The sequence below is a fragment of the Bacillus rossius genome, chromosome 1 (assembly GCF_032445375.1).
Source record: "Bacillus rossius redtenbacheri isolate Brsri chromosome 1, Brsri_v3, whole genome shotgun sequence".
NCBI lineage: Eukaryota > Metazoa > Arthropoda > Insecta > Phasmatodea > Bacillidae > Bacillus > Bacillus rossius.
Genome location: NC_086330.1, coordinates 229,943,934 through 229,958,641, shown reverse-complemented (window position 1 = coordinate 229,958,641; position 14,708 = coordinate 229,943,934). Strand labels below are relative to the sequence as shown.

Below are 14,708 nucleotides of genomic sequence, written 5' to 3'. Positions count from 1 at the left end.
TTTATACATAGATTTATTAGAACTTACCAGAAGCTCTCACGAAATATCTGCAGAAGTCCCGACAGGAATAATAAGAAGTACACGAAAATACCATCAAAATATTGGCAGTAATAATCACGAGCACATGGAGAAAACAAGCACGTTATTCTCGATAACACCAAACAAAAAAATAAATTAAAAAAAAAAATAAATAATAACAAAAATTGCATAAAAAATTACAAAAACAGATTCTGCCAGTTATTTAACTTCTCTTTAGCTGTGCAAGGATAGAGTTCTAGTACAAGCCAGAATTGTTTAGTAATTTTTAATTCTTTTTTTGTTAATGTATTGTGTAATAATTTTATTTTGTACTAATTTATTATTTGTGATAATTTTATTATATTTTATTTTAATTTGTTTATTTGCATTAGTGGCATTAGTGGTTGGAGGTCAGTCTTCTGGTGGAACGTGGAGTTAGAATCGGTTAACATTTTTTATTTTTGCCCTCACCGGGTTTGAACCAAGGACATAAGTGCATGTCTAAAAAATATTTAATTGAATTTTGATTGATTATATTTTATAAATAATTTAATTTTTTACATTAAAATCTCATAATAATTATTAATTTTCCAGATGGTGACTGTTATGTTATAATCCAAGATGGTAGAGTGTTTTTATTTACATTGTTATTATTTTTTTATCAATTTAACATTTTTTCAGAATTTCTATCATAAAAATACGGATTATAAAGATGGCGGACATAACGAAAATTGCAAAATTATGGTGTGGTGCATTCGATTCCTAGATTGCATAAAGTTTTAGAAAACAAAATGGTGGTTCCAACTTGGCGGATCCAAGATGGCCGCCGTGGTCAAGGTCAAAGACAAAGATCAATATCTAGATCAAAGATGAAAGTCAATGTCATCCAAGATGGCCACCGTGACGTCAGAGCAATCGGTCACAGCCCCCATCTGAATCCACAGCCTGAAGTCTGTCCTCAGACTTACATCCCTATACTACGATTATGAATTTTCAAAATAATGGACAAAATTTACATTTAAAGTCACTGTGTAAAATAAGACTTAAAAATATGTTATAACATATATTCGTTCCAAAATCCTCGTAGAAGAACTAACAATAAAGTACGCTGTGTGAGACAGCGAACTGATGCGCAATAAACATATAGAATGCAAAGAAGTACTTTATTAAAACCAAAATATACAACATCATTGCCACCAGTCATCACATAATATTGGGACACAATAGATTTTTTTTTGCTATATTTATATTTATATATACACATATATTTTTTTTTTTTTTGCTTTGTGAAAACCTACTATGAGAGCAAGTTGAGTGCTGAATGGTGTGGAACGCTTCAGTTACCAGATTATTTTTATTTTACCCAGCATTTCGACTCAGCATAAGAACAGTTAATGATAGTAGTATGTATAGGTAAATTTAGGTTGTTTTATACAGTGTATCAAAATTATGTTGAATCCAATTATACAAAAAGAACAAATCTACATTCAATATTTCCACGTCAGTCTGGTAGTGATGTACAATTTGTATTTGCTGGGCTTCAAAAACATTATTGATAATCTAACTTCAACTTCAAGGTATTCGCCTCAAATAATATCTTAATTTTCTAGTTCAAGGGAGGGCTACACACTAGTCCATGTACTTGTCACTGCCACATCGTAGGTACCTTCTCTTTTGATTTCACACGATTCGGCTTATTGTTATGAGGGAGTTTGGTTATGGCTTTTATTCTTCCATAGTATATCAAACTGCACGTGATACAAAGTTGAAGTAAATCGAGAAAGTGATTGCAGTTCAGCCTGTAGCCAAAGTGAACGGGAAGGAAAAGCAGTGCTTGCTGTCGAAGTGTCACAAGCCGCATCAGACATGCTCGTGACTGTATACTAATGCAGTCAGCATCAAAAATGAATGGCCATTGCAGAGGAGGTGGAGACCGAACATGAAACGGCCTCTATTGAGCAAGGCGAGACAACAGTTTCACGGAGCGGTAAGTTGAATGCAGAACTACGTTCCTCCGTATGTTATCAGGAAGTGGCATGAGTCAGTCAGGAGAGAACACAAGCGTATTTTGCATCTGCTCATTAGCGCCATTGCGTCTATGAGTGGCAGTAAGAGCGTATGACCCTTCTTCTCTAAGTATGCGTCTATGACCGTAAATGAAAACTCAAATGCAAACAGTCGTGACTTATTCGAACTCTGCATACATTTAACCGAGATAAAGCAGTGATGATGATTTACCGAAAACAATTTTTGGGTCCACTTGGCTTACAAAACATTGTAATTTCTTCGTATTGTTTTGGTTGGGAAAAAAATATTTCTGAAATGATGTGGTTAATTTCAGGCGAATAGCGGACTAGCTGCTAAACATCAGCAACTTTATCTTTGGCCTATACAACAGTCATACAAGATTCATCCACCCTACCGAGCCAGTAAAGAAACACATTTTCCAGACAAGTTACAAAGCGCAATAGTCAAATAATCCTGTACCTGGAAACGGTCGCATCATATAAGGTTTGACATTAGCTACAGCAGAGAGAGCTGACCTGCACGAAGACGGTGAAGATGATGACGACGAGCGTGGTGGTGACGAAGACCTGGCGTGGCGGCACGGTATCGGCCTCCAGCATCTCCACCAGCGAGAAGGCCACGGCGCCGCGCAGCCCGCCGTACGCCATCACGAACTGCTCCTGCAGGTTGATGCGGCGGGCGCGGTACAGGTTCGCCAGCCCCGACAGCAGGTACACACCTCGCACACCAACCAGGCACCAGTCAGGTTAAGGCAACTGCCTGCTCTCTGTTCAACCTGGCACACCAAGAAACACCGGTCAGAGGGGTAGAGGACCACTGTACACTCTCTGTTTAACCTCGCATACCTACCAGGCAACAGTCAGAGGGAGGCTACTGTCCACTCTCTGTTTACCCTCTCACACCCCCTACATGCAACCGTCAGTGAGAGGTATTTGTCAACTCTCTGTTTACCCTCTCACACCCCCTCCATGCACCAGTCAGTGAGAGGTATTTGTCATCTCTCTGTTTAACCTTGTGTTTAACCTCACATAGCAATGGTCAAGGTCATCCAAGATGGTAACCAGTGTCAATGTAAAATGTTAAGTTCAAAATCAACTTCATTCAAGATAGCTGCCGTTACAAATGTGTTGGATCCCCAATCCTAATCCTCGCACAGTAAACAGGGCTCCATGCGTCACAAATCCACTACTGTTGTTTTTATTTAAAATAATTACAGTGAATTTTAGGTAGACTTAAAAGAAATACTACTTATTGTATCCGTTACCATTGTGCGACTTCCAGAAACTTTTTAAGTAGTTTTTCGTTTCATGGTCCACAGACCTCAAAACTATCGTCAAGTGCCGCAATTTTTCACAAATCACTTCAAAACCAATACATAAAGTATAGTAGTGGGAAATCTTGGTAGAATTCGTTAATGGTCAATATCCAACCAAAAGGGTAGAAATGAGGAGATTTTTTTTTTAAAATAGAAAAAATTGCTGTAACACCCATATTATGGAAAATATCACATCCGTTTTAGCATATTATAATCGTAGGAGTTATAATACCAAAATATGTTGTCTGAAATTTTTTTTATATGTCCAACCATAACTGCGAGGGGCTGAAAAAACAAGTGTTGGAAGACGACAAAATTATAACTTCCTTCTGAGCACGACATCAATTTCGTAGAAATTGTTTGCTAAATTATTTTTTTTTCCGAAACGTTTTCCTGAAACAATTTTTGATAGACGAACCATTGCATCAAGAAGTTGAAAAAAAGAGGGGTAGAACTTAAAAAAAAAATTTAGAGGGAAAATATATCTTTTTTTAATAAAAATAAATAAAAAAAATTCAAAATTCAAAATGCCTCAAGAAATTGCCTTAGAAAAACTTGAATTTCTCATAGCGGCTCTTACATTAACCATGTATAGAGTTCTAGTACAAACCAGAATCTTTCATAATTTTTCATTAAGTTTATTTCGTTGTTTATAATTTTTATTTTCATTATTATTTTTCTGTGATTTTCCGATACTAAGAAAAACGTGCGTTAGTTTTCTACGTGTGCTTCTGGTTATTCCTGACAATAACTAGATAGTTTTCTCCATGTGCTCCTGATTATTCGTGTGGTATTCCACATGCTTCTGGTGGTTTCTGAGAAATCGATATCTGCGTGAAATTTTTTTTACTTAGGGGGATATGCAAATTTATTCAGAGTTAACATTTAAACTGTGAATTTCTGTTACTAAATCAGCACTAAAAATATTTTTTATCAGGTGGAATTCATATAAGAAACATTTTTTCTCAGTCAAATAATATGTTTTGAGACATCTGAGAAGCACTAACATGAAGGGCGAACTACCTTCTCCTTGGTGTCTTGCGAAGGCTTCCTTCTCTTGCAATCGTTAGTGATCATTCCTCATTCCACATAAAATAAATAAATAATGTTTGCCTACATGCAACATGTTGTGACATCTGTTGGTGAGAATCGGGACTACTTACATCATTTTCCTTTGCATGATATAAATTAACTCTCGCAGCTGAATGAAGTCAAAGACAGCTGCAGCCAATGACTATTAGAGCCGAAGACTGTTGGGGCCAATGACTGTTGGAACCAATGACTGTTGTAGCCAATGACTGTTTGAGGTTTTATATCCTATCGTAAATTTATGATCGCATGCTACTGATTTAAATGTTTGTGCACATATACGTCCGTTACTTTAAATGTACTTCCTTTTACTCGAATTTGAGTACAAATGTGCGTCCTTCTCGTTAAATGTGATTCCTTTTTTTGTAGAATTGTCGTTTGAAATGTGCGTCCTTTTCGTTAAATGTGCTTCCAATTGTGCTTCCTTTTTGGTTGATTGTGCTTCCATGCCTTCTAATTATGCTTCTGGATGTGCTTCCTTTTCGATGATTGTGCTTCCTTTTTGTCGAATGTGCTTCCGATTGTCCTTCCTTTCTGTTAATTTTGTTTCCAATTTTGCTTTCTTTTAGTCAAATGCGTACCATGTGCGTACCAACACGTGTGTTGTGTGTGTTCATTGCCTATACTCTGTATCCATTGCATACCCATTGTGTGTACTATGTGTCCATTGTGTGTACTTTGTTGTCATTGCGTGTCCTATGTATACATTGCGTGTTTATTGCGTGTAAATTGTGTGTCTAGTGCATACATTGAGTGTTTGGTGTGTGCATTGAGTGGTCAATGCTTGCCCATTGTGTATCCATTGAGTGTGCATTGCGTGTAAATTGCGTGTTTGGTGTGTACAAAGCGTGGTCATTGCGTGGTCATTGCATGTTCATTGCGTGGTCAGTGTGTGTATTGCATGCCCATTTATTTTGTCAAATTGCTTCCGATTGTGCTTCCTTTTTTTAAATGTTGTTTTGATTATTATGTTAATGCAAAAGGTTCTGGTTTTGACTAGAATATTATTCTACTAGTTGCAGGTACTAGGCGACGGGACTTTCAGTTTGTTACTGACTATGATGGTGTAAGGAACATGTAGTTTGACTCGTCTGATACATAAGTCCGATAGCCTTGAGAACTCGATGGCATCTTTACCATCTTTAACGACGGCCTTGATGGAAGTTGTACCATCCACGGAGACCTCGATGGTCGTGACGGCATCGACGCAGAACTCGATGGAATGTGTGTCATCGTCAGCGTCAGTATTAGAGAAGACTTCAACAGTCGTGGTGCCACCAGCAGAAGAGACTTTAATGCTGGTAGTGCTGGCTGCAGCAACTACTTTCCAGCATCGTTGCCATTACTACGACAAGATTTTCTCGAACAACAGTAATTTTGGTCGACATGAGAAGAGAGAATATGCTAAGAATCCTCCTCGCAAAATGTTTGGCTGTGGGAAATGTTATAAGCAGTTTGCCAGAAAAGATAATATGAAAATGCACCTGAAGACATACAGAGATATTGCTGTACGTCAGAAAGTACGGGTTTCACTGCAACAGCGATGCATTGATGTTCATAAGAGTACAGGATGTCAGGAATTAGTACAACTGGTTAGGGTGTGAAAGGTTCGTCTTCAATACTGCAGTATCCTTAGGGTTTCTGCGATATGTCGTTTGCATTTGCCCATAATGCGCGAAGACAGAACGGAGCAAATCTATACTAATATTATAAAGCTGAAGAGTTTGTTTGTTTGTTTGAACGCGCTAATCTCAGGAACCACTGGACCGATTTGAAAAATTCTTTCAGTGTTGGATAGTACATTTATCGAGGAAGGCTATAGGCTATATTATATTATCAATAACATTAGGGATCCTTACTAAAAGTCCAATTTAGAATCAAATGCGTTGGAGGGGGTTAGATACAACATGCAGTACACGTACGAAGTGTGTGTTGACAATGCCGCAGGCGCTAGATGTTTATTTCCTATTGCCTATTAACATTGTTGCCACGCACTACATGCCTTATCATTCTTAATTTTCCCATAGAAGTAAAAAACATCCGTGTAATATTAACAACGATGCAATCAGTATCCTCATAAGAGTTCAATTAGTATTTAAATACTTTTTATCATTTTAAATCGCAAACCTAAACTATTGTTTTTTTCCTCTCTCTGTGTTTAATTTGTTTTATTGCCCTTTTTTTCAAATATATATATTTTACAGACTTGAAACTTCACAGTAATGTTCCTTATGTTACGCAGGATGACATTTTCCGAAAATTAGATCCCATGGGTGGTTAAAACCAGGCAACAGTGGGTACTTTGTCTGCATGAGAACAGGATTTTGCATTATTCATGCCTTCTGCGTCTCCATGGCAACAGGCATCGCGCGGCAGTGGCGTACCCACAAGAAGGGGCATGTATAATGAGCGGCGCAAGAGTGATCTGCCTGTAGACTGCCGTAGCGAAGTACGGGTACATCAGATGTACGTTGCGTGCACGAGTCGGAAACCATCGGTGCTATTCATTTTCTCTCCGGTACATTATACAGCATTGTAATAAATTTTCACTGAATTTTTTTTATTTACCATTACTGTAAATGGGAGATGTGGCTTAATTTTTTTCCATTAGTATAGCCGTGCGAAGCCGGGTCGTGCAGCTAGTATGTAAATATTCCTTCTCGTACGAAGTTTCACTTTAGGATGGAGACTCGCATAAGCACAAAAATAGATGATCAGCAAACGAATGTGATGAGGCCTCACATGAATATAAGTCTAAGACTGTACTCGGTGCACTACAGGTAAATGATAACGGATTCCACTTGGCAAACTCTGAATTTCTCGGAATATTGAAAAACTACTATTATCTAAATACGTTTAGTGAGACAAAGGAAATTTCTACTTTTCTTGACGATATCAGGCAGAACATTATCAATCAGCTTACTGATAAAAAAGCTACATACGTACCTTAGAAAAATATAACTTGGGGCTGGACTGCATTTATGGTAAGCCGTATCGTTCGAGGACCAAGAGAAGAAGTGCACTTTCAATACAGCAAATACTCACATTTACAATTCCAACGATGTGGAGCAGTCTATTAAACACAGTATCCAGAAACTCTGTCGGGAAGAAAAAGTCTATGCTGGCAAAGGATATGGCTGATCGCTGTCTTCAGTAAAGCGATTGGGGCAAAGAATTAGTCAGTTCAATCCAATGCGGAACTAAATGTTTATTGAATTGCTTACTTTAGCAAGTGTCCTTGTAGTAGAATAGGATGTATGTAATAAATTGTGTTTGTAAAAAAAATTTTTTTTCCAGCCTGCCACTTTTATGTTACATTGATGTAATATTTAATTAAATTACTATTTTTGCATCGATCATGTATCGAACCGAGGACAGGAGTTGGTAGAATCAATCAGGATATTAATCGCATATTTATTCAATGCATTTTGGAATATTTCCCTAATTTCTAGCTAAATAATTACGTATTTTCAAGATGGCGATCATAACGGCTTACTGGAGGTGGGTATTTGTGAAACTTAACCCTCTTTTAGGATTTTGAACATGATTTATTGAATACTGTTATATTTTACAGAAAATAATTTTTTGCAACCCCCAGGTATCGAACGATTGACAGGAATCGATCGAATAAATCAGTATATTATTTGCAAATATTTTAAATGAATTTAGGAATTGTTTCATAATTTTAGTTAAATAGTTACAAATTTCCGAGGTGGCATCCACATTTGAAGATGGCGGGCACCACACTAATAATAAATTATTACTGTACTCTAGCGGACAAAAATCAAACCAAATGGTGGCAGTGTTCTCTAGCCGACGAAAACAAGATGACAGCCTCCAGCAGACTAAAACAAGATGGCGGACATGACATCATATTATCTGTCGATATATATACATTGGCATAGTGGTTGGAGGTCAGTCTGTCGGCGGCTTCTGTGGAGGAAGGATCAGTAACCATTTATTATTTTTGCCCTCACCAGGTTTTAACCAAGGACTCCGAGCTCCATGATGTAAGTGCATTTTTTAAAATAATATTATATTAAAATTTCATTAATTATTTTTCTTTATAAATTTTTTAATTGTTTCGAATTTCTAACATAAATATTACGGATTTTCAATATGGTGGTCGTAACGAAAACTGCAATAGTGACATCAGAATTCAAAATGGTGTGATTCAAAATTGTTGAAAATTCTAGAAAATAAAATTGTCGGAATTCAAAATAGCAGATCCAAGATGGCAGTCGTGGCATCCTAATTGTAAAGGTGTGGCTTAGAGTGGCTAGCTCATAGGAGTTTTAAGCAATTTTTTTAGCAAAAGTCTTTTGAGGTTTTTCGAATTCCGAATTTTTAAATTTTTGAGGAATAAAACGGGGAATTTTCCCTCCAAACGCGAATTCTTTCTCTTGAAATAGGTAAACTTTTTATTTTCTTAATTTTTTTTAGATTTTTTGGCGGAATTTTTTTCTTCAAAAAACGGGAAATTTTGGCAATTTTAAACAAATCTGGGAAAATTTTGGATCATTTTTTGAAAAATTTGAAGTTCAAGGCCGTCCAAGATGGCCGCCGTGACGTCACAATCCAAGATAGCGGACCGTCTCCTGGCTCCTCGCACCGGCACCATTGCTCGGATCCCCTGTTACACACTACTTATCTTTTATTGAAACCTTTAAAGAACAATAAAAAAACAGGAGTACCACACGAGTAGCGAGAAATTAGGCACGACTATAATAAATTTTAATCGTTTGAGCAAAGCTTCGAGTAGCCAGTCAGCGTAATAAAGATCCTGCTATATTCGCGCAGTCACGTCTGTCTGATCTGGCTGGCCGTGTTGTCTGACCATGCCTCTTAATGGATTATCTGTAGCAATGTGCTACATCCTATTGTCTGATTCATCAGGTTCACGTGATCATACATAGAGAGCAGCATGGTAGATTTCTATAGATATTTATCTTGGTTTTACTCGAGATATTTACACAAAAAAAGGTAATTGTAAATAAATTTTAATTTAACTTAGATGCTTTTTATAATTTAGCTAAGCGTTAAAAATATATTTTTACCAAACCTGCTATTTTCATGCCGACACACGTTTCCCATTTAATTAATTTTTTTCAAGTAGCCTACTTCATTTTCCGTTTCAAAGCAACTTAAAGGAAAACAAATTAAAAACAATACGGTGCTCAAGAATAAATTGTACAAACGTACAAACTAAAAGTTTGTTTGGAAATAATTATATTCACACGATTTTACAGTTTTTTTTTAAAATACTTATCATGCTTCTCATTGGCCAATATTGTTCATTACGTCAGATGCTGATGGTGCTGACTGACCTGTCTCACCTTGGAAGTTCGAGTTCACCAGCTCTGGTAGGCCACCGCTCCACGCGACTGTACCATCAGTATCTGACGTAATGTCACATGAACCAATCAAATGTCATATCCGTATCTGTACTATCAGCTCTGTTGCATCATTCAGACGCGACTGCGTGAATGTGGCAGGCCCTTAATGTGTAGTGAATTTACTCGCTACGAGTGTATTCTCAAACGAGAAGCAGTGTCATTGAAGCTTTAGTGGTTGCCCAAATGTTTACGCCAAGTAGGTCTCACCAACTTCGTAACTGAATCACAGTTTGTTGAGAAATAGTGATCGTGCTGAAGTCATATAATTAAATTAAAAATGCCACTAGGTTTTAATAGATTTTTTAATTGAGTTTTTGAACTAATTTTTTATAAACTGCCAGAGATAAGATTTTACACATTTTTAAAGTTGAATGTGAGGGAGAAGGTGTTGATCTGAAATGGCACCACTGTCCTGTTAACTGCTGTGGTGAAAAGCGCTCAAATAAATTTCAAAACACCTCGCGTGCGAGTTGCGTACGAGTCCCAAGCTCGTCTGCCATAAAGGTGAATATGCGCTAGGTGAAAGCGCTCATGTCGACTTTATGGTTCCCGGCATAAGGTCACACGAAACTCCCACAGGGACTCAAAACAAGATAACACACCATTGGATTGCCCAAACTGTGCTCGTAATCTTTTGTTTTACAGAAGGTTTGGATCGAGCAAACGTTTACCTTAATGCATCATACTGAATCAGTTATGATAATTTCAATTATTACTATCACTGAGTCAGATTCAGAGTGTAAGTTTATGAATACAGAGGCTTGTTTGTACCTAACCGTCGTCATGGCTGATGACCATGGCGTAGTTGCTGGCGTACTAGGCACAATGCTTCAGTGTTGGTTGCCTATTGTGTTCCCATTTCGGAGGTGAACTGACAATTTAACACCAAGTCCTGGACACCGGACGGAGAGGTAACACAGGTGATTAATCTCTGACCCAGCCGGGTATTGAAACAGTTACCCTTAGACAACAAGCCAAAAGCTCGATAAACTGAGCCAACAGGTAAAATGGCTAAGTCTGGTCTGCGATGATTTTGTCGGTCGTAACAGTAGGAGTCGAGGGTGGTTCATAAAGTCGTAAAATGATAGTCGCAGAACTTGAATAAAATACAAGTCTTGCAACTATGGCTAACACAACTAACTTTAAAGCACCGACGAGCCATTGCGAGGGTAAAAACCACTAGTTATAAACTTAGTTTTTGTTTTTATTCGTGTAAAATCTACCTATAGTTATAAATACAGTCGTGAAATATACCCTTTCCTTTTAAAGAATAACTATTTTACATTTAATGAGCTTTGATAAATTTTATTTGGTTTTTACCTATATTTAAATCATCCTCTGAAGAACTGACGAACATCCATATTGTTCAATTTCATGGGGAGGCGAAAAACCATCTTAAACTATAATATGCAATACCTTTGCAATGGTATACTTGCTCAGTGATCTGCGCAGTTCGTGAATATATCAGAAATTCCGTCGTGAGTGACTGATCTGTGGACCAGGCAATGCAGACTGCAACTGCCACGAGCTCACTGCAGACCAGCTCACTGCAGACCAGGCTGTAGAGAGCGCGCAGGAAGCACGGGCCTCACCCACGAAGCGGCAGACGAAGCACAGCGCGAGCGTCCACAGCACGAACCCGGCGTGCCACACGTGACGGTCGCTCACCAGCACCATGCCCAGGAACAGGAAGATGATGGCATCGCATGTCGAGCTGCGGTAGCACGCGTCCAACCGTCATCAAGCAGAGCTCGTGTCTATCATACACGTCAAGACTGTGGCTACACTTAGAGGAGGTAAACACGACAATGACATAGGTTCAATTATTATATCGCTTATCCCCGGACCCGTTACCGTGCACATTTACATACACTAGATCTCTGTTACGTATAATGTAATATTTGCAAAGAACACATCTAACCATGTCAGAACCTGTAACATAAAAAATGCGTACTGTGCGCATATACTTATGACAAAAGTATAGAAATGCAGTTTAGGTACACTCGTATCACAGCATAAAGCACAGTAAATGATATATCAACAAACAGAAGCATTTAGGTATGGACCTAATTGCATTGGCATTTGTGTTTCCTCTATATGTCATTCATGTGATTGCACAGTGTTGACATGTATATTATATCCAGCCTGTATGCAGAATGTTCGCAAATTGCAGAACATAAATTGAAGAGGTGGCAGGGAAAGTGAACACAACCCCAATAATTGAGGAAAGTAGTATAGTGAAGGAGCTCCGGGGACTGGAGTAGGAGTAATGTGTAGGTGGCGGTATAGGTTTCCTTTGAATCTACATCACCGATTACTTCACGGTGGCCATTTTGGATGACCGTGACCTTGAACCGGACCTTTGATAATGACCTTTGACCTTGACCTTTGACTCCTACCTTGACTCAAAATTTGACCGAGACCTATGACATTGAAATTTACCTTTAACCTTGACATTAAAGCTTAACCTTGACCTAGTAATTGAAATTTGACCTTTGAACTTTTGACCTTGAACTTTAAAATTGAACATGAAAATCGACCTTGACATTTGACCTTGAAATTACACCTTGATATATTTCCCTTGACCTTAAACCTCAGTCCTCATCTTGGATACCGCCATCTTGACATCGAGCGCCCCAATACCGAACGTTGCAATTTTCGTTACGGTCACCATATAGAATCCCTATAACATGTCCGACATATTGAATTTGATGTTACAACTTATTTTTTAGATTCCAATGACACATATGCAATCTTGTGGTCGTCTGCTAGAGGCCGTAAACTTGGATGATGTCATGGCCGCATTGCGGGTAGCGCCATTTTAGAATCTGTCATTTTGTTTTGGGTGTATGTTCTTTGACAGCGCAAGCATCGCTCTGTCTGATGCATATAAGTTCGATACTACGTTACCTGCAAATGTTATTGTTGTCCTCATCGAATATATGAAATTAAATTTTTTATACAAAATACAGTGTAACAGTGGTAATTCGAACCATAATAGCTCGGACCTCTGGGTTGGAAAACATATGACTTTGACCGCACGACAATCGAGGCATTTGCCTGACTAAGGTATATAAAAAAAACAAATTTTAAAATTTTAATTTGAAGGAATAATAAATCTTATCACCTGTTTGAGACAGAACCGCAGTAGTGTAGAATAGGGGCTCCGAGTATAGGGTTTCGCAGGAGGAGCCGGAGGAGCCGGAGGAGCCGACTGCCATCTTGGATTGTACCGTCACGTGGCCATTTTTGGTGTCAATTTTCCTTTATATTCCTCAAAAATGACTCAAAATAACTCAAAATTATAAAAAAAAATATTTATTTCGAAGGAAAGTCCTGTTTGTAGGAAACATTTCCTGTTTTAAGTCCTCAACAATGCCAATGGCTTGAAAATGCCTGAAAACGGATTAAATTCCTTAGCGAGAAGCCGCTCTAAGCAACACCTTGACTATTAGGATCCCATGGCCGCTATATTGTATTAAGTCGTACCTGTTGCAATTTTCATTAGGGCTGCCATCTTGAAAATCCGTAATTTTTATGCTAGAAATTTAGAAAAAAATTAAAATTCTTAAAAAAAATAATTAATAAAAATGTTACAAATTATTATTTAAAACCATCATTGCACATTTCGTTAGTCACCATCTTGGATTATAGAAATGTTAATGTGTAGTTATGCTGGCCATCTTGGGTGTGGATGACATCATCGTTGCGCGTTGTGTAACAGACACCATCTTGGATTCGAAATCGTTACGACTGCCATCTTGAAAATCTGTAATTTTTATTCTATAAAATAAGGAAAAATATTAAAATTTATAAAAAAATCTAATTTAAAAAAATTTAACAAAATAGTATTTAAAACATGCTCGTACATCTTTGGTTCAAACACAGTGAGAACAAAAATAAAAAAAAGACAACAGTTCTTTCCTCCATAGATGCCACCGACAGACTGACCTCCCCCTACTTTTGCCGAGGTACATATGTCGACGGCTAGTATGATGTCATGTCCGCCAACTTGTTTTCGTCTGCTAGAGGCCACAATCTTGTTTTCATCTGCTAAAATGTGCTACCTTCATGTTAATTTAATTTATGTCCTTGACCTTGGACTTTTAATTCAACCTTGAACTTTGACCTTTATCCTTAAACTTTAACCTTTATCCTTAAACTTTGACCATGACATTGGCCCTTGACCTTGACATTTAAACTTAAATTTTGACTTTGACCTTTGCCTTGATTTTGACTATTACCTTGGACTTTGCCTTGACATTGACCTTACCTTGACTTTTAACCTTGAATTTGAACTTTGACCTTTACATTGACCTTGAAATTTTACCTTGACAACAACATTTGATCTTGACATTAGACATTGACTACCTTGACCTTGACACTGGTGAACAGGATCAGCCATCCTGTTTTCAGTACTGGCTACCAGGAGCACTAGTTAACACACATCGCATGCTAGAGGACATCGCCACCATCTTGTTTTCAATACTTGTTACTGGGAGAGCTATCGTCACATAGTACACATGTAATCTGCTAGAGTGTGTTACGATTATTAGTTTAATTCTTAGCCACTAGAGTGCAGTAATTTTTTATTATTACTGTAGCACACACCATCTTGAAAAATGGAAAACATTTTGGAAATTCGTAATTAATTAGCTACAAATTCGGGGGAAAATACGCTTGTTTACAAATACAGTTTATTACATAATATATATTCTACTACAAGAAAACTTGTGAAAGTTAGCAATCTTATACAAAAATTAGTCCTACATCGGCTTAACATGACTAACTCTTAGCTCAAATGGGTTTAATAAAGACAGATACCAGCCAGATCCTTTGCCTTAACAGTCTTATTCTTTCCG

At 37.7% G+C, this 14,708-nt stretch overlaps 1 protein-coding gene across 2 annotated transcripts in view; it reads right to left on the bottom strand.

Annotated features, from left to right (window-relative positions):
* The window catches only part of LOC134527345 (sodium/hydrogen exchanger 2-like), a 430,632-nt gene that overhangs the window by 84,585 nt on the left and 331,339 nt on the right, over positions 1-14,708 (bottom strand). For both annotated transcript variants that reach the window (XM_063359946.1, XM_063359947.1), the window contains exons 12-13: positions 11,439-11,560; positions 2,562-2,764 (exon numbers count right to left, since the gene is read on the bottom strand). In XM_063359946.1, coding sequence (XP_063216016.1) covers positions 2,562-2,764; positions 11,439-11,560 — 325 coding nt within the window. The remainder of the gene's footprint in view (positions 1-2,561; positions 2,765-11,438; positions 11,561-14,708) is intronic.